This window comes from Protopterus annectens, chromosome 1.part2, assembly GCF_019279795.1.
Source record: "Protopterus annectens isolate FY-2018-M chromosome 1.part2, PAN1.0, whole genome shotgun sequence".
Taxonomy (NCBI): domain Eukaryota; kingdom Metazoa; phylum Chordata; order Ceratodontiformes; family Protopteridae; genus Protopterus; species Protopterus annectens.
The window spans coordinates 480,436,371-480,459,700 of NC_056727.1; the positions used below are offsets into that span (position 1 = coordinate 480,436,371).

The 23,330-nt window shown below is 41.3% G+C and overlaps 1 protein-coding gene across 3 annotated transcripts in view; it reads left to right on the forward strand.

Annotated features, from left to right (window-relative positions):
- The window catches only part of KIZ (kizuna centrosomal protein), a 1,514,946-nt gene that overhangs the window by 994,242 nt on the left and 497,374 nt on the right, over positions 1-23,330 (forward strand). For all 3 annotated transcript variants that reach the window (XM_044057131.1, XM_044057139.1, XM_044057146.1), the window contains one exon: positions 3,010-3,090. In XM_044057131.1, coding sequence (XP_043913066.1) covers positions 3,010-3,090 — 81 coding nt within the window. The remainder of the gene's footprint in view (positions 1-3,009; positions 3,091-23,330) is intronic.

Genomic DNA, 23,330 nt, shown 5'->3' on the forward strand with positions numbered 1-23,330 from the left:
TCTATTTCACAGCTTCAGGGTTCAGATGTATGCCAGTTAGTCCTCTCAGCATGCATTCATACACACACAGACAAGCATATATAACAGGGCATGAAATAGAGTGTGTGATGACCTCATAGTTGTAAGTATGGCAGTCGGCATTGCATGTCTTAGTTCTGTATTGCAAAACTGTTCTAGAAAAATTGCCTTGCTTGGTCCAATGAATAATAAAGTCACTGTTGTGCAGATGACATCAGATAGTTGAAGCAGCAACAGATATCTGGTAAACTGGCAAAACTCTGTCTTTTTTTTTTTTTTTTTTTTTGTCAGTGGTCTCTGATGACCTTCATTTGTGTCCCCCCTACATCTTGGTCGTGACTGTAGGACAACAAACAGTGAAGATGACTTTAGCTGTTCAAACCATTTACATTTCTGAGACAGGGAAAGTTTGGCAAAAACTCTAGGCTGAGAAGTCTGTCTCTCATGAGCAAAAACTTGACAGAAACACTGTTTTCATGCTAACAAAAAATGGGGTCTTCCATAATTGGATCTATTGGTGCAAACTTCCTGACCAACAGTCAGTGGTGTCAAATGCCTTTTAAACTGGTCAGAACAATAATCTTCTTTGTGCATTTCCTACAAACTGGTATTAAAGCATAAAATGAGAAAAAATTGCCTCATTCTGTTGAGTTCCTTACTGACCCCAGTAACTGTGGTTTACTGTTTTAGCAGAGATACTGGTGGCTCCATCAAAACCCATACATCTTCACAACAGGGTATTGTACATTTAGTAAGTAGACAGAGCTTTGTAGGCATATCTCAGGTATGTCAGATAGACAGCTTGGAGGATCTCAGGTTGTTTCCAAATCACCATATTTTTCTCTGTTGAGCTGTTATCTGCACTAAAAGAAACAAGGAAGCCTACTAGAAGAATTTCATACCTCTCAAGATGAACAAGGTTTTCTCCTTGGTGTGAATGTAAAACAGGAGGTCTAGTCTGTTACTTTCATCAAATACTGGAATATCTTATCACTGTATTTAATGCTACTTTAGTCTGTTCTTCCATTAATGTGTATTTGAGTGTATTTGTAATTTCTGTCTTTACTCGCCCCAGCTTCTCCAGCTAGTGCTTTTTGGCTCATTGTAAAACAGTGTTTAAAGAGAGTCTTTGATTTCAGGCCTAAAAAAAAATCCATAGTCTCTAGACTGAGGAACTGACTGTTCCTCTCTGTGAATTTGTATACACAGTAGACCTCAAACATCTTCCTTGGAAACACTTTTCTTAGTACCTTTCAGTCAATCTGAAAGGATTTCTGAATTGCACTCCTTAATGTATGAAGACTCGTGTCCAGTTTCCTTAAGGGTAGAGTGCCTTTAGAACAAATCATTCCTTCATGCCTAAAATGGTCTGTGACATGTTTTTGAATGATTCATTACAACTGCCTGTCTTCTTTTCTAAACAGAAGATCAAGACAAGAAAGAATTGTGTATACCGTGAATGCAAGCAGACCAGTGAGACAGTGCACTGATGGGACTAGGCCACTAGGACAGTCTGCTGAGATGTTTGTGATGTTTATGAAATGGAAACAGAGCTGAGCGCTTACTGAACTGTTTCTTAAGAGAATTGAAATAACATTTTGACTGAAGAGGTTGGGGTCTCTTAGCCAGATCAACAGCTATCACTGCAGCATTGATTAAAAAAGTATCTACTCAAACTATTTGTGTGTCTTTTATTTGGACATCTATTCATATGTGTGGAACACTGGATGTTTTATCTAGAAGTAGAACAGAGTTTGCTTCAATTGCTGTACAGAACTTGCTTTAGATCATCCATCCCTTCTGAGGGCGGAGAGTACATTGTTCAGTATGGCTCTACTTCAGAAATGATCCTTAAGATGAACATGGTACATTTATGGGAATACATTTATTAAAACAGTAGATGGTCAAAAAATAGGATCACTGCTGCAAGATGCACTCCTTCTTCTGCCACCACTGGTCAAGCACCTTAAGGGCCTCACATTTTTGTATACATTTAGCTGGGTCCCATCTTCACACTTTGTTGATGTTTTGTGTTTTATTATATCACAAAATGTTAACCCATATTTGGTACACTTTTTCTTGAATTCCTGTATTGAATTTTAGTAATTGTTACATTTATTTAAGTCCACATCTCTGTCCTGCACTGCAGTTTAATCTTCACATCTAACTAACCTACTTATAAACTCCATATCTCTTATCTCAGCTACCTTGGTATTCCACTCAAACTCTATTGCATTCATCCATCCTTCCATTCACAACCCCTTTAACCCATTTTTGCACATGGGGTTGGGTGTCACTTCAACAGTGACAATCATCTAGAGCCAAGGTTTACACCACTGGGTGGCTAGCCTTGCCACGGTAGTTCTTTCACACTACACACTCACACTTGCACAGACGCTCACAACTATGGTCACTGTATAATGTTCAATCCAGTTACTGCATGTCTTTGGAATGTGGGAGAAAACCAGACGACCCAGAGGAAACCCACACAAACACATGGATGACATGCAGACTCTGCGCCAAAGGCACACCAGGCGAGAATCAAACTGGGAAACCTCATGCAGTAAGGCAACAATGCTATCCACTGAGTAACTGTGATGCCAAAAATCCACATTTTCTTACTAACCCCTCCTAATTGCCTGCTATATCCTTCCCACATACTTGATAATCCCTACTCACAGCTAGCCTACTGTTCTGGTGTGATTCCATTCTAGGAAACTCCTTAATTGTTTTGATTATAAGATGATCAACTAATCCACTGCTTGCCTGTGACAAAGTATTAAAGAACAAATTTGTGTGTATAATGTCAAAATGTTTCTGCTTGTTTGTATTAGATTATTCTACACTACTTTTGTACTCACATGTATATACTACTGTGGTACTCATGTTTGTATACCTACTGTGTCTCTCCTATGTTTCATTGCATTGTGTTATCTACTGTCAGTGTAAGTGCTTTTTTGAAGGTTCTTAATGGGGTTTTTTTCTTTCCAGGAGGCACATGTTCTGATGATGAGGAAGATAATATTGAAGGAAGCAGTGACAGTAGCGTAACAAAAAATGTGCCTATTACAGGTAAAATGAGCTACATTCTTCCTAGTTTTTATATGCTAAGCAATGTCCCAACATGGTCAAAAGATATTCAAGCGTCACCCACGGCAACTATAACACAGAGTCAGTGGTATATATATATATATATATATATATATATATATATATATATATATATATATGTGTGTGTGTATATTTGTTTGTTTTTTTTTTTGTTTTTTGTTTTTCCTATTCTGTCTTCCCTATCAAGGAATCAAGGATAGATATCAGTCTCTAGCCGACAGTCCAAATTGAGTTTTGGCCTCTTCCTATTCTGTTACCTTTCCCTCTCTATTTGCTCCCAATACTTTGGTTCCTTTGCTAGTGATGAAGAAATTAATTCAACTAAGACAGTTAATGACTTGAATTCAAGAATTACTTCAGACTTATTAAACAACATGAACATGATCATAAGGATGTTTTTTTAAGAAGTAGATAAACATAGTTAGTTGATTAAACAGAGGAAGAGTAAAAAAAATCTTAGAGACGCTAAGCAATATGATAATAACACAGCTTATTGGGCCTAGACTAAAAAAGAGGATAGCTCTAAAAATATTTATGCTTTGACCCAAAATAAAGTAGCAAAAGGTAGTCAGGATCTAGTTAATGTTAGAGTACTGATGACTGTTAACTAACCAGAAAGTTCCCTGTTAAATACACTTTTGAATAATAAGAAAGAAAGATAAGTCTCTTAGAGTTATGAGACCAGATAAAGGAGGAAGTACACTTTTATTTGATTCAGTACCATACTATTCTGTTATGTTTAATATGCTTCAAGACACTGAAACTTATATACAGGTTTCTAGAAATGAGGTCAGTACTGCATATAGAGACATTTATATGTTTCTATAAGATTGTTTAATGCAAAAGTCCATCGCTCCCGCCATATATGATTTTTTTGATCTTGAGTAATCTAGTTAAATGAAGCATTTTTTGGTGTACCTAAAATACATAAAAGTATTGAAATGCCCCCTTTTAGACCAGTAGTGGCAGCAAAAAACTCCCAAGACCAATCCCCTAGCAGTCTTGTTTATAGAATGTTGAAACCTGTTTTTAGTCGATCTGCATATGTACTGAAAGACTGTCTGGATTTTTTGAGTAGGTTTGATTCTGATCTATGGGACCTAGAGATGATTTTTAAACAAATGATGTGGTAGACTTATTTACTACTATTCCTCAACTTCACTTTCTATTCTTCATGGATGTGCAATTATTAATTGATTTTATTAATACAATTCCAGAAAGTAATTTTATATATTCTGAACGGGAGATATATAAACAGATTACAGGAGTTCCCTTGGGGACAAAATGTACCCTGATTTATGCCAATTTAATGATAAAAGGATGGGATTCACAAATTGTGTTCAACAGTACTTTTTACAATTTTGTAAATTGTACTTAAAATACCTTGATGATCTTTTTATTTTGTGGAATAGGCCGATAGCCTAGTACCAACCTATGAACCTATATAGGACAAGCTGCCAAGCTGTCATAGTACCTTTTTGAAGTTCATTAGAACAGTATCATGCAATTCCACACACCCATTTTGTAAACAAAGACTCGTTACCTTAGAAACAAAACAACCAATCACTTTAAAGTTCTCATGAAAATTCAAGGATTTAAACATCATGGTACCACCACTAAAAAGAAAACATTCTAAAAATAAATTTAAATCAAATAAATATTAAATATACATCTTTTTCACATAGATCAACAAAATAACACTGCCATTTAATATTATAATTAAAATAACTATATAATCATTTAATAGTGTCTGCTTTCAAAATCAACACACTGTTGGTACTGATTTTATCATTTATACCTGGAAATTGTGTGGCATTCAACATGATTTGCCATAAGAGTTCCTTCATTTGTAATTGGGACTCCCAATTACCACCTCTAATAGCATGTGATACCTTTTCCAAAATGAAAAATAACTTTTAAAATTTGAAATATAACTTTTGCGTTATAGGAACTTGCAACTAGACAATGGGTTTTTGAGGACTCCACAGCTATGGAGCAAGTCCCCAAAGGTATAAGACAGTGGAAGAATTCGAACGCACTTGAGATTGGTTCATTACTGCATTATAAACTCATAGAGCTGTTTGATAAAGTTGATATGTACTATAAGAGGCTATTAATTAAAGACAATAACAGGAAACTAGCTATTTTGTTCAGGAAGTTGAAATAATTCAAGGGGAAATTGTGGGGCATTTTTTATTTGATACTTACATGTGTTGATGTGAACAGTTTTTAAAAAAAAATAGATGGGCAATGTGACAACGTCATTAAATGGAAAGAAAATAAATTTTTGTGACAAAATTGCATACCAGAATAAACAGGCATATCTTGTGCCTGATCAAAAGGGTAGGGAGAAGGTTTTTAAAGAAGGGATGTCTGATGTTGGAGACTGTTATGGAGATTCTATTAGTCAAACTATTGAAAGTATTCCTAGCGACAATAATTTGAATGTTGTGAGAGAACTCGTGGGGTTAATAATGTTTCTAATAAGAATCAGTGCATGGATAATTTTCTGGGGCACCATTCACCCTCATTGCAGAAATTTCCACCCCTACCCCTGAAGGTCACCACATTTACAGAATTTGAGGGAGGTGAGAGAACAGACTGCTACAGTGGAAAATTTTCAAGAACCTCATTTTCCACTACCAGGGGGAAATGGAGAGGCAGAGGCAGAAGGATGACAGATATCATTAACTGATCCTCCATTTCTGTAAGTAGTTTACAAAGACAAAGGTTTTAAGATTTTTAATTATCGTGACATTGTTATTACCAAGGAACATTTTGATATTTTTAAAAGGGGACTTAAATTTTGTAACTACCACACTTTTGAATGTAGTCAGTACCTTACTGGAGTTAAAATTATTTACAAGAAAACTTAATTTTAAGATACTTTTTCAAAATGAGAATAAGGAATCTAATGATGTTGTGAGACAGCCCAGTACTTTTAATCCCCCTTTACTACCCCTAATATTACCATTTGAGAAAATATATGAGAAAAAAATTAGGGATTTGGGTGTTGAGTATAGGCAGGTGAGATATTTTAATTTAATTTTGAAACAGAAACGGGTTAAATTAATTAGTGGAAAATAAAAACATTAGGGTTATGAGGCCTTACAAAGGGGGTGGGGTGGTTTTCATGAATTATATTGATTATTCTACAAAAATGTATCAGCATTTGAATAATGATATTTAGTTTGAATTAAATTCTAAAAATGAGGTTACTATGGCTTATAATAAACTTGATATGGCACTTTATGATTATTTGATGTAGAATGAAATTGCAGTACCTACTATGAATTATTTAGAGGTTAAAAATCCTGTTGTTTCCTCATTTTTTGGTATTCCTAAGGTTCACAAAGATATAAATGACCCCCTATTAAGATCTACTGTTGCTTCGGGGGGTCAAAAACTGAACCTGTGTCTAATTTAGTGGATAAAACATTGAAGATGAGATGTTTTTATTATAAAAAATGTGTTGAAAAATTCTTGGCACTGTTTGAGTGAATTATCTAAATTGAAACTTGAGGAAGACTTGGTCTTTGTAATAACTGATACAAAGGATTTGTTTTTAATAATATCCTATTCATAGGGATTAGACTGAATCTGATGTTGTCCTTTTCATTCTTCCTCAACGAATGGATCACAGATCTGATCCTTGGACCCAATTCGGCCACATACCATAGACTTTGGATCCAACTCTCAAGCTCTTCCATCTACCCATAATGCCTTAGTCCATCCTGAACACCTCAGATCTCATTTGCCACCATCATGCTCACACCTAGGGTCCTTCTCTTGAGCATTGTATTATTGGTTCATAACTGAATTTGTTTTCTTTGCCTAAAATATTTCTTTTTCTTGTTTCTCTACCTCCCTCTTAGCTTTTGGTACAGGGTCAGCCTCTTTCCCTTGTTTTTAACATAGCTAGTGTTCTATAACATACCCTTTAACACATGGTAATTCTTTGATTACCATTGTTGGCAATTCTTTTCTTTTCTCTTAGTGTTTTATAACCTTTAGTTGTTTTTCTGTATCATACACTTTAACACAGGGTAATTCTTTCCTTCTTTCCTCCTTTTCTCTTAGCCTTTTCTAACCTTTAGTTGTTTTTTCTTGACAAACTCCTTTTTATTGTAGGACTGTTGATTCATACTTTCCTGTCATGGTTGACAAGCCAACAGGATTCAAAAAATGCACTTCTTGTGGGCATAAAATCCCTAACTCGGATGCCCACAAGGAGTGTGTTTATTGTCTCAGAGCCACCCATCTGGATACTAATTGTAATATTTGTGCTGCATTCAATTCCAGGGCATAAGCTAACAGACTCAACAAACTTATTTTAAAAGGACACCTCCCTCCTATTTCAGTGCCTTCTTCAGAAATGTCTAAATCTGCTCCTTCGAAGTCTAGAAAGCACTCTCCAACAAAGACCCTTAAGACTTCGTCAGAAACGTTTGCAAAAATCTTGAAATCTTCAGATCCAGCATCCTCTGACCTGAAGGGTTCATTCTTTGTATCTGAAATCATCAGATCATAAAGTTTTTGATCCTATCATAATATCACCCAGTCCTACGGTTTTGGTGTTACTTCACACTGTCAAAGCACTCTTTCCCCAGAATTCATCATAGATCCAACCTGTCCTATTCTGCACTCTCCCTTCATGCAAACTCCCAAAAAGCATTCCAGGCCTCAGTCCACCACATCCTTCAGGTTCTTCAAAAGTCTACCAGAAGCAGATGTGGATAGGATGATGTGAAAATTGCTCAGAGCTCAGATCCAGATGGAGGTAATTCCAGCTGCATCTCCTATTGGATCCATGAGTCTTTCAACCACTACTCACACAATACTGACTCCTTTTCTGATATGCCCTTCAGTTTTGGAGTCCCCGGATCTGACAGCCTCAAGAGGTCCAGAGTTGGATCTGAAGAAAATGACTTCAGCAGCATCTTTGACGAGTTCCACTCCTATACCTTCAGATCAGAATGGATCCTGGAACCAAAGTGTCAGCATCAGGTCAGTGGGGCCCAGATCTACTGTGCAGTTATTGGATCCGTTCTTGCCACTCAGAGCCTCGGGGCTGGACAGCTCAGGTCTGGTTCCCTCCTGCGGGCACAGATCCGGTAGGAGTCATGATCTACCCATACTGGAAGTCTTGGCTGTGATGCAGCCTTTCTGTCTTTGAAGTTGTGGAAAGGGCCTTTTCTCTTCCTGGAGACCTGGTCTCTCATCCCTCAGTTCCATTCCCTATTCCCTCTTTGGGTACCAAGCTTTTAGCTCATCAGGCTGGTTCCACAAGGACAGCCAGTTCCAGCTAGCTTCCAGTCAGTTCCTGTAGAGGAACTACCCCTCTCTTCAGGATACTGATTTCAATGAAGGAGATAGGGTCTCACAGATCACCACCAGAAGACGTCTCCTTAGACATATTGGAGATCCTTCAGCAATGGTGGTTGGTCTTCCTATAATCCTTCTCCAGAGGAATCTGTATTTTTGGAACATGTTGGTTCTGGCCCATTTATGTCTTGTATTACCCCCCCCCCCCAGTGGATAAACTCATGGATTTAGTTTCCCCACCGGACATGGAAGGAGTTGGATACTATTGAGCCCATTCTGAGACGACCTGACAAATTCTTAGCTCCTCCTAAGGATAGATCCCAGTGGAACAAAGGAGTCGCAGTAGATCCTATGGTGGTGGCGGCAGCCACTGCAAAAGAGCTAGCAGAACAGAGCTCTATTGTCCCTCTGCCAAACAGAGAGTCTAGGGAGCTGGATAGATTCAGAAAGTGAGTCTTTGCCTTGGTGACTTTCACCTTGAGGTCTTTTAACTACCTGGCACATTTCACTAGACCACAGAGAGATTTGACTAAGGAGCTATCAAATTCTGTCTCTGAGTCCATGTCTGCAGAGGATTTCAAACAATCATCATCTCAGCTGGCCACTCTTTTGTCAGTTTCCAGTGCTTTCATGCGGTTGATCTCTCATGCAGCTGAAGGCATCTCACAGGCTGCTGGTTCGGGTATTGCCATAAGGAGATATGCCTGGATGTGACTGTGCAACTTTGCAGAGCCTTTCAAGATGTCTTTCATCAGTGCTTCCTTTGATTGTATATCTTTATTTGGTCCATTGGTAAAAGAAATGCTTACTTGCAATGAACAGGAAGAGAAGACCCTGTCTGCCGTGAGAATCAAGTTTTCAACCCTTCAGTGAAGCTTTTCTAGGAATCAGAGAGGTGGTAAGAAAATGTGGGTCTGCAAATCTCAGTGACCTTTCCAAGATCCGCTCAGAGACCACTCCTGCAGAGGCAGAGGAGGCAGTTCCAAAGGTATACATCTCCACAGAGGCAGAGGAGGCCCACAAAATCAGGGTTTCCATGATTCCTTTCTGGACAGAGCGTTTCAGCTATCCTGAAGTACTGCCCAACTGCCCACCTCTAGAGGCAGTCGGGGGACTATTGTCATTACACCCAGACACCTGAGCAGCTATAACAGAAGATTCCTGGATGCTAAGAATAATATCCAAAGGCTATTCCATACCATTTTTTCAATTCCCTGTCTACAAAAGAAAGAAGTTTCCCAACATTCCACCCAGTCAGAAAAAGGCAGCAGCCCAAGAAATTCAAAAGCTGCTAGTCAAGAGAGTCATCCACAAGGTCCCACCAGACCAAACAGGATTCAGAACTTACTTGTGCTTCTTTTTAGTGCCCCAAAAGACAGGGGACCTCAGACCTATTTTGGATCTGATCAGATTGAATCAGTACATGAAAAAGTCAAAGTTCTGAATGGTCACAGTACAGTCCATTCTACCATTTCTTCACAAGGATGATTGAATCTGTTCCATTAATCTTCAGGATACTTTCAGTCACATCAAAATAGGCAGGCACTCCCAAAGACACCTACACTTTTGGATGGGAGCCAGTCACCACCAGTTCAGACCCCTGCCCTTTGGACTCACAACAGCCCCCAGGGTGTTCACCAAATGCATGGCAGTGGTGGAAGTTCACTTGAGACTGAAAGGATTCCAAGTGTTTCCATTCAAGCTAGACCACTGGCTCCTCACCTTCCCCTCCTTGCCCCCTTCATGCATCTCCTTCAACAATCCAGGGAGTATTTGTTCCAGATTTTTCACTCCCTGGGAATAACAACTAATTATGCTAAGTCAAACCTAACACCAGTACAAAATTTGGAATTTATTAGTGCACATCTGAATGTGACAATGCAAATTGCATCCTTGCCAACTCGCTGCATAGACACACTCAGATCGCAAGTTCATCAGATTCTTTCCCATCCATCTCCTCCAGCCAGATTCATTCTTCAAGTGCTGGGGTCTATGGCAGTAGCAATAGTTCTACTTCCTTTAGCGTGATACTATATATATGTTCTTCAATGGACTCTAGCTGCTCAATGGTCTATTCTCCAACAACTTCTATCATTTCCTGTCAAGCTTGCTCCAGTCTGCAAACACCAAATCTATTGGTGGATCCATTTGGATGACATTTATCTAAGCCGACCTTTTGCTCTATGCCTCCATTGATGACAGTGACTATGGACACTTTCGTATTGGGGTGGGAGCACGGTCCACAACACGTGGTCCCCTCTAGAGACTGACTCACATATCAATGTTCTGGAAATGAGAGCAGTCGTGTTAGCATTCCAGGCATTCCAAGATATTCTTATTCTAGGGACTATTGTGATTTAGACTGATGACATTTATGTTGTCTGGTACATCAACAAACAAGAAGGAACCCAATCTTACTCTGTCTGCAGACAGGCAATGAAAGTGTGGTAATTGGAAATCTCCACCAACCGCTTTCTAGTGGCAATGCACATTCCAGAGGAAACCAACATTTTAGTGGGCAAATTAAGTGGGTCCATTCTGATGCCCCAAGCGTGGTCTCTCAAGCAATCAGTGGCGGAAGAGATTTTCCATCTCAAGCCAACTTTGCTATGACTTCTTTGTGTCCCCCACAACAACAAGTGCTGCAGGTATTTTGCTCTGATCCGCCGTCAGGGGGAGTAACTGTGAGATGCTTAAGTCTACATTTGGCCTTCTGGTCTCCTTTATGTTTTCCTCTACTTCCTATGATTCCAAAATTCCTACAGAAAGCAACCAGGTTGAAGAGCTCAGTCATCCTCATTGCCCCCCTACTGGTCTCAACATGTATGGCTCCCCTTCCTTTGATCTCATCTTCGTTATCCTCCATGGATACTGGACTCAACCCAAGATCTCCTGTCACACCCTTCAGGGATGAGTCATCCCAGTATTCCAGCCCTCAAACTGATGGCATGGATTCTTCACCTCCAGTAATTGTCAGACAGCCCAGAATTACTTCTCCAGTACGTACTATTATATCATTCTCGCAAAAAGACTCCACCAAGTAGGTTTACAAGAGCAAATGAAAAAGACTTTCCCTTTGAGCTTTGAGAAATAATGCTGACCCTTTTTCTGCCATGGTTTCTGCTGTTCTTGAATTTCTGGCTGTTCTTTTAAAAGAAGGATCTAGCTTTTCTACTATTAACCTGCAATTGGCAGCCACTTCAAACTTTCATACAGGAGACAAAAATTATTCCTTAGCTTCTTCCAAATTATGTAAAGTCTTTCTAAAAGGATTTTTTTCTCCTTAGACCACCAATTACGGACCCTTCATTTCACTGGGATCTGACTATACTGCAGCAAGGTCTGACTCAAAAACCCTTTAAACCTTCATTAAAAATTTATCTAAGATTCCTGTCATGGAAAACAGCCTTCTTAGTAGCTGTTGTGACATCCCCACTCTGGGCCAGTAATCAAGGAGCCTGAATCCCCAACACTGGCACTAGAGAGGGACATTCATGTAGACCAAAAATGGATATACCCGTTATTTCCAGATGCAGCTCTCTGCAGCAAGAACAATTTCCCTTAAGAGCACATAGAGAATACAGTCAGTCTAGGGGCTGGGTCCTCTCAGTCTCTCTCCAGATCCCCAGTAAGACTCCCCACTGGCACATGTTTAGGGTTGAGTCCTCAGCTGAGTGTCCAAGCCAAGTCCTCCAGCATCCTCTCTGTGAAACCAGTGCTTTGTGTCCCTGCCCAAAAAAGCTGACGCACACACTGAGATTTGATTTTTTACACACACACACACACACACACACACACACACACACACACACACACACACACCTGGGAAAGACTGGCACAGGTTTACTAGCTATGTCCTCTTCTGCCCAGACTATAAAGTAGTTACTGCCACCAGACACTCCCAAACCAGCTACTGTAAGGCTCTTACAAGGGTGCCCAATCATACTGAATAAAATTAATATTAATACAAATGGTAGTCTGACCAATGCAGTAAGGCTTTCAGGAGTGGCCAAAGCGTCACCAAACAGATATGAGTACTCTCAAAGGTTAAAATATTATCCAAAGGTCCAGCCACAATGAAAAGTTTAAAAATTGACCTGGAGATTTTTCGTGTTTATGGTGGACATTCATAGTGGTTTTTGTTTCTTCCATACTCGTAATTGGTCTGTTTTCATAAAAGTTTAAATATGTTTAATAATAAATAAGAAAATAATGTGAAAATACTAAATATCTGTTTACAGTAAATCCAGAGTTTCAACCACAGGAAATATTAAAATAACAAAGTTGAATAGATTCACACAGATACAGAAAAAACATGCTTAACTAATCTCACTATATTTTCCTGACTAACCTAAAGAGTTACTATTCCCTGGTCACTTTGACAAGGGCACTATGGATAGAGGGAGGAGCCCAAGAGTTGTATCTAAAGTCTATAGTATGTGGCCGAGTTGGATCCAGGGATCGGATCTGTAACCCATTCATTGAAGAGGAATGAAAATGGACAACACAGGTGCCTAGTTATGGTAAGTACATAACTTTTCATTTCGAGAAGCATTGTACACTGGAACTAATCTAGAACGGAATAAAGTGGAAAGTTTGATGGAAATTGTTTTAATGAACAATTATGTGTATTTTGAAGATGATTATTACAAGTGGTGGAAAGGAACAGCAACGGGAACAGCTGCTGCTCCTACCTTTGCTAATAAAGTATTGTGGTACTGGGAAACTAATTACATTTTTAACAGGTAATATTATAAGTGTATTGTTTCATATTATAGGTTTTTAGGTGTTGTGTTAATTTTGTGGAGTGGTACAATTGAGATGGCCTAATGGGTAAGGCATTGGCATCCTAAGCCGCGGATTGTGGGTTCAAGTCCCATCTGGGGTTCATATGTTTCCTTACAAAAAAAAAAAAAGAATGCAAGCCATAACAAACCTGCCTTATGCAAAGATCAAGGAAATAATGACATAATGGTTAAGGTCTTCACCTCCCATTTCATCCCTTGTTTGACACCAGTGTCTTTAATGGAAACAGCCTGTAAATGGTTAATCTCCCAGGACCCTGCTTGTAAATGTTTCACTTCCCAAACCCCTGCTTACAATTACAAAATGTACCAGAACTTGTCAAAGATTTGAGATGCATGACTAGGCTTAAAAAGGCCTTTGTGGTTGCTAGCCTAGTAAACACCTATGAACCTATTAATACCACCATTAATTTTTTAAAGTTTACTATGAATTTTATAAGGACCAGATTAATTATTTTGATTTTATTATTATTAAAGATGTGGATAAAAAGTAATTTTACACTAATATTTGTAGGAATAAAACTTGGTCAAATAGCTTTTTTTACATTTTAACAGTGCTCACCCCATTTGGCAGAAGCATAATTTAATTAAAGGTCAGTTTGTCTGGCTTTTTATAGGTTCATAGATGTTTACTAGGCTAACAACCACAAGGGCCTTTTTAAGCCTAGCCATGCATCCCAAATCTCTGACAAGTTCTGATACCCTTGATAAGTGTAAGCATTGGCCTGGGAGATGAGCCATTTACAGGTTACCTGTGTCCATTAGAGACATAGGTGCCAAACCAACGATAAATTTACAGTTTCCCATCCCTTTGTCCAAGGTGCACTTGAATTAGATTAGGGAGGAACTCTGCTTCACATGAATGGTGGGGAGCCTATTCCGTAGATGGGGTAGTCTCTGGGATACATACCCATCTCTCCAGTAGGTCCTATTTATATCACAGTCAAGGTTTAAGTCTTTAGAACAGGTAATTCTGGTGCTGTTTGTTTTGTGGATATGCAGGAGGTCCATCAGAGTGGGGTCTGACAATGCCCTGTATGCCAGGCATAGAGCTCCCTCAAAAGCAGGAGACAGAATACAGGGATAAGGCCTTGATGCGGTCTGCATAGGACATATTACTTAAGCCCTGTATTCTTTTAGTGAGGAACCTCTGTGTTCGAGTTGTTGGATATGCCTGGTTAGGTACATACCAAAGGGGCACTGTACTCAGTGATAGGTCTGAAGAATGCCGAGTACAGTGGAAAGTAGAGTTGTGTACACTTACCATAAATGTCGTTCAAGTGTATTCACTGTTGCAGTCATCACCTGTGGGTTATCCCTGCTGTGGTAGCCCTCAGCCGGGCCAAATACCAGAGTCAGTGTTGTTTTGCGTCAGCTCCCGTCGCCTGTAGTCTGACGTCAGGTCGTCAGTGCTATAAAGCAAGACAGCCAAAGTCATTACATCAGTTTTTTTTGCCCTAACCCATCAGAACCACAAGGAAATAAGCAAGAGTGGTCCTAGTGGCTAAAAGCCACCGTGAGAAGCTTATGTCCCTGTAGGGGAAGATGCTGTATGGGGAATGGAGGGAAGGAAACCAGGACTGCAACAGTGAATACACTCAAACTTCTACATTTATGGCAAGTGTACACAACTGTACTGTGTTCTTCGTGTTTCACTGTTGCAATCATCACCTGTGGGAGGATTCTCAAAGCTGAGGAGAGAGGTGGAAGTATAGGTTAGAGTCCTAGGCATGGCTCAGCAGGCCATGCAGAACTGCAGAGACAAACCCTGCCCTAGACTTAGAAAAAAGAGGTAGGTGGTAATGCTTTGTAAAGGTATGTACAGAGGTACAGGTGGCAGCTTCCAAGATGTTCCTGGTGGGGGCTCCTCTGAGGAAGGCTGTGGAAGTGGAGGCTGCCTTAGTGGAATGGGTACAGATAGACTGGGGGGGGGTTCCCATGTAGTCTGTAGCAGAAATGGATACAGTGTGATATCCATTTGGAAATGGTTTGTTTGGAAATGGGCTTTCCCTCTTCCCCAGAGGCAAAGCTGAACAGTAGTTGGTCTGTTTTTCTGAATGGTTTAGTATGATCCAGATAGTATCTGAGTTGTCTGTGCATGTCTAGTGAGTGTAGAATTCTTTCCCCCTTGTTTTGAGGGTTGGGAAAAAGGTGGGTAGGTGTATGGCCTGGCTGAGGGCCACGTCAGATACCACCTTGGGCATAAAGGAGGGGTTAGTCCTCAGGGAGACCCTGTCTGCATGGAAGATGATGAAGGGCTCAACAGCCATGAGAGCCTGAAGTTCTGATACCCTTCTGGCTGAAGTGATACCTACTAAGAAGGCAGTCTTCCAGGAGAGGTATTTCAATATTGTAGAAGCAGCAGATTTGAAAGGAGGTAAGTTAGTTTTTCTAGAACTTAATTCAGGTCCCAGAGAAGAAAGAGAGGCCACTATTGAGGAACTCAGCTAGGTAATCCAAGATATGAGGGATGGAAAGATGGGAGGTATTGGCCCCTTTGGACAGGTTCCAGGAGCAGAATTTTTTTCCATTTCCCTGCGTATGATTTTCTGGTGCTGGGCCTTCTGGCCTCTGTGATGATGTCTAAGACCTGTTTGCATAACAGGGACTCCTTATTAGCTTTTAAGGTATAAGCCATGCTGAAAGATTGAGAGTTTGTAAGTCTGGATGCAGTATCTTCCCCCTCACCTGGGTCAAGAGGTCTGAGATCAGGAGAAGCTGCTTGGGGGGGGGGGGGCTCTGTAAGGGCAGGCTGCTCAGTAAGTGGTACCAATGCCATCTGGGCCAATTCTGGAGCAATGAGGATGGCATTTGGTCTCTCCTCCCTTATTTTGATCAGTACCTTGGGAATAAGGGGGCAGAGGAGGGAACGCGTACACAAAGAGGGAGTTCCAGGAGAAGATCAAGGCATCCACCTTCCATGCTAGGAGGTGATACTCCCTGGTACAGAACTTTTGCAGCTGGTGGTTGAGGTGTGAGGCAAAGAGATCCACTTCCAGAGTCCCCCACTCCTGAGTCATTTGCAGAAAGATTTCCCTGTGGAGCTGTCATTCATGAGGGTCCAGTAAGTTTCTGCTTAGGTGGTCTGCCAGGGTGTTGTTGACCCCTGGTAGTTATTGGGCAATTAGGTGTAGACCCATGGAGGTAACTGTAAGCCAAAGGCTCATGGCTAACCTGCACAGGTAGTAAGATTGGGTCCCCCTCTGTTTATTGATATACCACATTACTGTGGTGTTGTCCGTTTTTCTAAGGAGAACCCCTGGCCTGAGATGGGGTTTGAAAGATGTCAGAGCCTTTTGTACTGTCATCATTTCTTTCTGATTGATGTGCAGGTGAAGTTGCTGGGCATCCCAAAGACCTTGGGTGCACCTGCCTGCTAGGTGAGCGCCCCAAGCAATGTCTGAGGGGTCGGTGATGATGGTCTGGCCGGAAGGGCGGAGGAAGAAGGGAAGATCCTTGTTCCTGGCACAGGCCTCTGCCCACCAGAGAAACTCTTCCCTTATACATGAGATGAGAGGGAGAGAAGTCTCTAGGGACTGAGAGTGCTGGCACCAAGGGTTCTTTAAATACCACTGAAGTTTTCTCATGTGAAGCCTGGCCAGAGGAATGAGAAGGATGCAAGATGCCATGTATCCCAGGGCTTGCAGAACCTTCTTGCAGTGAGGTGACTTCTGGAAGCCAGCTGGGTGAAGTACAGAGGCAGGAATCTCTGCTTTTCTGGGGATAGGAAGGCCATTTGGGATGCTGTGTCTAGCACAGCTCCCAAGAAAATGATATTCCTGGTGGGGTTTTGCTTTGATTTCTTCTCATTGATGGTGAACCGTAGGGAAGTTAGGAGTGATTTAACAAAGAGAAAGTCCTGGAGCAGCTTTTCTTTGCAGTCTGCCTGAATGAGGCAGTCATCCAGGTAAGGGTAAATCTGTATACTTCTCTGTCTGCAGAATGCTATGGCCGGGGCCAAGCATTTGGTGAATACTCTGGGAGCAGTAGATAAGCCAAAGGACAGCGCAGAGAACTGAAAGTGTTGTGAGCCTGCTCTAAAGTGCAGAAATTTCCTGCACGATTCCCTGATGGGGATGTGGAGGTAGGCATCTTTTAGGTCTAGGGTCACTAGCCAGGCATTTTTGTTAGCATAGGCAGCAGCTGCTGCAAAGTTAGCATTTTGAATCTGAGGACCACCAGGGAGGTGTTCAGAATGGATACCTCCAGGATGGGGCGCCAAGTGCCCTCTTTTCTGGGAATAAGGAACAGTCTGGAATAAAAGCCTTTGCCTGTTTGATCTGAGGGGACAGGTTCTACTGCCCCCTGGGATTTGAGAGTCTGGACCTGTTTCAGTGCCTCTGCCCACTAATTTGGAGGTAAGTCTGGTACCCTCTTGAAATTGGGAGTTCGCTGAAAGAGAATTTGTATCCATGAAAAATTATCTTTAAGACCCAGTGGTTCTTTGCTGTAGAAAGCCAATTGTCTTTGAAGAGGGAGAGTCTTCCTCCTAGTTTTTGATGAGTGAAAGGAGCGCAGAGGGGAGGGGGAGTCATTGTGAGTTGTTTGTCATAGAAAGTTGGCTTAGAACTCCCTGCCTTAGAGACGGAAGTGGTCCATTGTTTGCTTCTCTGCTGGCCCTGGGATAGGGGCCTGGATGTTCTGTCCCTGCGGGGCTTACCTTGGCCCTGTCTGCTAGGTGCAGGGAAGGCCCAGTGCTTAGAGGGAAAGTTCCTGCTGAATCTGGGAGGTTGAACCTGAAAGAAATCTTGTACTGTTTGCATAGATTTTGCTTTGTCTTCCACCTTTTTAAGCACCTCTTCTGCTTTTTCCCCAAACAAGTGCTCCCTATCTAAGGATGCTTCAATAAGTTTAGACTTGACATGATAAGGGAGAGGTTGTTCCTTCAGCCATGCATGTCTCCTAATAACAGATTATGTCACTGCTGCACTACTAGAGGCTTCTAGGGCATCATATCCACATTGTAATGAGTGTTTGGCCACTTGACCAGCAGAATGTAGTAAATCCCCTAACTCTTTTGAGTTGGCATAGTCAGGAAAGGTAGCAAGCTTCTGTTTTAATAGTTCCAAAGTGTGTTGTTGATATTTTGACATATGGAACTGACAGTTGAGCGCTCTGATAGCTAAGGTTGCAGAGGTGTATACTTTTTTGCCCCATCTGTCCAGAGATCTGGAGTCCTTGTCAGAAGGAAGAGGATTCTTGGCAGAACTAGTCTTAGCTCCTTTAGGTCTCTGTGTAATGACCTCTGGGTCTGCAGCAAGATTTCTGTATAGGTATTTGTGAGAATTCGGTACTCTGTAATACCTGTCAGGTTTACTGGGAGCAGGAGGGAGGCCATCAGGGGCTAAGCTGGATTCATGGAAAATATCCTCCACCACTTCTAAAATAGGGGGGATGGCCAGGGGTTTGTGCTGAGGCAGGTTCAGAAACTCTCTAAGTGTTTTCTTAGACTGTGGGAAGTCCTGAGATTCTCATTGGAAATGTTCCCTGAGGAAGTGAAGGGTTTCCTCAAAGGAAAGGTCCTCTGGAGGGGAGGGGAGGCAGAAGGGATGGATTCCTGTGCATCTGAATCCTCATAAGCAGTTAAGGAATGCTGTTCCTCTTCAAAAACTGAATAGTCAGATTCCTCAGAATCCTGTTCTGTCATAATTTCTGGAGAAGGGTGCCTTTTCCTTTTAGAAGTTGTGGCCTGAGTACCCCGGATAAGGGAGATGAGGTCCTCCGCCATTTTAATCATTTGTGCTTGGGATGGTGGAGCAGTATCAAGATGATGGCTAGAAGCAGATTTTCTAGGAGTGGCCTGGCTTCTAGGCCTGAGAGAATCCATCGGTCTGAGAGAAACAGTAGACGGATGTGAAGAAGTTGTTTTTTTGTCTAGATTCGGTAGGGCTAAAAAGACCTCCTCGGAAGCCGGTGCTTGTGTCGCGGCTCCGGACCCAACCGAGGCAGAGACAGCCAAAGGCTCGGAAGACAAAGAAGATTTCTGAGGCATACTGGACTCTGAAAGGGTCTCGGTAGAGGCCTACATAGATATCGATTTGGGCATCAGGGGCTGCAAAAGCACCTCACTGAATTCCGGAGAACTGATGACCTGCTTAGCGGTAGCGTCATCAGCAGGCTTAGCCTTGTGTGGTCTGTCTCTATCTTTATCTCTAAATTTTTTCAGAATGTCTGCAGATTGTTGGCTGGTGGATGCCATATCAGAATGTGAAGACTGAACATGAAAATAAATGTCTACAAAAAGAGCTCTATGGTGAATTGTTCTCGCATTAAAGAGGCACAGAACTGGCAACAGGGGATGTCATCGTCTGGGCTTAAACAAGTGATGCAGTAAGAATGGAAGTCTCAGTGTGGGATCTGCTTTTCACAGGTGAGACAATTGTTAACTTTTTCGGACATTGGTTAGTGCATGAAAAAAGGATCCATCCCCAACGAGGTACTTAGCTTTAGACGTTTTCAGCTGAAATTCAACTTCTGGTAGCGATCTACCGGTACTCATGCGTACTGCTTCTGCTACGGGCCCCACGGCAAGAAAGACTGATGTAATGATGTCGGCTGCCTTGCTTTATAGCATTGATGACCTGACAGCAGCCAACAGGCGATGGCAGCCGACGCAAAAAAACATTGACTCTGGTATTTGGGTCGGCCGAGGGCTACTGCAGCAGGGATAACCCACAGGTGATGACTGCAACAGTGAAACACAACCATCAATGACTTCCTTGAACTTAGATTCCATACCTTTGTTTATAAGTTGCGCAACATAGAATGATGTCCTCACCACTGTAGACACATGATGGTCAAAGGCTAAATTACTATCTATGTGTGTTCCTAAGTCCCTGACTACTGGGTCAACTCTAAGGGTGGGTTGTCAGTATGATGGTTTTAGATTATGTAGTTTTTCTGTATGAGGTTGAAAAGTTAAAAGGGTTGTTTGTGGACCAGGGATACCCATTAGATTTGGTTGAAAAAATGATTAGTGATGTTATTAGTGGGAGGCCAGATAGGTTCTTTAACATTTTGAAAGATTGTACCTTTGTAATTGACAATAAGAAGAATAATAAGATGATCTAAAGACAGCAATGGCAGAATTTTATAATAATAATGATGATAAACAGGTTAAGAATGTTATCCGTAAGAATTGGAAACTTTTTTTTTTGGATATTTCAATAACTCACTTAAGCAACTCTAGCCACACCCACCTGCTAGCTAATCTACTGCCTACTGCCAAACATCCACCTTGCTTCTATACCACTATACATTACCCAAAATATCCCTACTTCTCCTTCTTTATCTCACCTGCACTTTCACCTCTTTTAACTCTTACCACATCAACCATTTATACTCTCCCACTCTCTCCTATGCTACCACCCCCCAAACACTCACTCTTTCACCAACATTAGCCCACAACTCTTCAACTACCACCCCACTCTGCTCCAGCCCTTCAAACACCTACACACAAGCAACCCAAAGTCCACTACCATAAGTTACCACAAATTAAGTATTAAACTCAGACTCTTGCTATTGCACTCTGTAAAACAACTTAAACTACAAGCTGATATCCACCCAAACTCAGGCCCCAACAACAGCCACTCACCCAGCAACATCTCTCTCACACATATCACCCCGAATATACCCAGTAAAGCAACTTGTCACTCCCATCCCTACCCACCCATACCCAACAATTCAAACTCGAACCTGCTCTTAACTAATTTCAGTCTATGCAGTATAATCAATAAAGCAAGTAACTTCAGTGCAGTCCTAGCCACTTATGCTCCAGACATAGCAGTCATAACTGAAACCTGGTTAAAGCCTCACGTAAAGGGCACAGAAGTCATCACAGCAGGTTATAACATAATTAGACTAGACAGATTAAATAAAAGTGGCGGTGGCATAGCCATTATATTCAAAGGCGCCCTTAAGATAGATCAGCTAAGTTGCACTCCCCTAGACCAGTCCAACGCAGAAATCCTAACCGCACACCTAGACATCAACCCAAACACATCTATAATTATCATAGCTACCTATTTTCCCCCTGGTAATAACCTGTACTCCATAGAAAATCTACTATCATGTGAATCTAGTAATTTCAACCAGGAAGCTATCATTCTAGGGGGACTTCAAACTTGATTGGCACACCTGTGCATCCAACAACCCCACAAATTTTCTAAATCTATTCAACTTCACCCAAACCATAACCTGTCCCACCCGAATTAACAAATGTTCCAAAAAACAATCTACATTAGACTAGATTCTAACTAATAAACCCAACCATGTTTACTTTGCAGAGTGTCTCCCTGATTCGTTCAGTGACCATACTCCTACCTTCCTATGTAGAAAATGCGTCCACACCCAACACAACATAACCGATAAATACATCCATAGTAAGAAAAACTTCTCCCCCTCAGTTTTCAATCAACTGCTTCAACATCACAACTGGGCACCACTCAAAGAACTCTAGCTAGACATGACAGTTCAATACTTTAATAACGCCTTCCTTAAAATACTTAATGATCTGGCTCCAATCAGAAAATTTCACTCAAAAGCCAAACCCCTACCCTGGTTAACAATAGACACAAAACTATTACTAAAATGCAGAAGCAGGGCATGGGCCACTTACCATACTGCCAGAGACAACACAAGTCTCTCTATCAACAACTTAGAAATCTAGCTAAAAAACAAATCAAGAGAGACAAACAAAACTTCTTCCTAACCTGTCAACAGTATAACCAAAACAACCCCAAAAAATTCTGGCAAAGCAGCAACTATCTCCTCAATCCCGTCCGTTCATCAACCCCTGCCCCTACCACCTCAGACAACACTGACCCAATAGCTAATCAATTCAACTCACACTTTATTAATACTGTTACCTCCTTACTAGAAAATCAACCAAATAAAGCCCTTATTCTTCCCCATTCTTCTATTGATCATTCCACCCTCTTCACCTTTAGTCCCATACAAACTAGCTACATAAAAACACTCCTGTCCAAACTAAAACCTTGCTGCATTGAAGCTGACCAACTCCCAAACGAATTCCTAAAAATAGCTGCTCATTCTGTTGCCTACCCCATAGCTATCCTGATTAACCGATGCATGTCAGAACAAATGTCCCAACCCTGTGGAAGATATCCCATATCGTTCCCCTCCACAAAGGCGGACCATCCAAGGAACTTACTAACTACCATCCCATAACTATCCTATCCCCCTCGCAAAAATACTGGAAATATGCATCCACAATCAACTCCTCAACCATCTCCTCAATCACAACCTATTATCCAGTTCCCAGCACGGATTTAGACCCAGTCATAGTACAAGTACTGCCCTGCTATCATTCTCCGATACCATTCATCATCAGTTAAATGAAGGACAACTAGTGTCCTCAATCTTTCTCGATATTTCCAAAGCATTTGACACTGTTTCCCACCAGTTACTATTAAACAAGCTTTCATCCTTTGGTCTAGAATCCACATCCCTGTCCTGGTTAAAGAGCTATCTCTCCAATCGCCAGCAAGCCACAAAATGGGAAAACAACCTTTCCCCCTTCTCCCCATCTCTGTAGGAGTACCCAAAGGCTCCATACTAGACCCACTCCTTTTCAGCATATTTACAAATGATCTCTGCTCTGCTACTAACCACGCAACTATTATCCAATATGCAGATGATTCAACACTCATCTGCTCAGCCTTATCTCCCCAAGAGCTTCAAACAAAAATGCAGTCTTCCTTCCAAAGCATAGAAAAACACCTCACGGAACACCAAGATAATAGTCTTCAGTAATAAAAAAATCCAATCCCAACCAATCCTCACTCTTAATTCTTGCCTCAAACAGCACCAAATTAGTTCCTACTAGTCAAACAAAGCTGCTAGGTGTGACAGTTGATTGACATCTAAGATTTGACAAATATATTTCTCTCACAATCAAAAAAGTGCATACCAAACTAGGCGCCGTCTACAGAGCAAAGCCATTCCTAACCCTCCGCGCTAGCCAGGCCACTGCCCAGTCTCACCTGCTCTCACTTCTACTTTATGGCTCTCAACATTTTCAGTAATTTACGTAAGTCTGACCTCAATAAT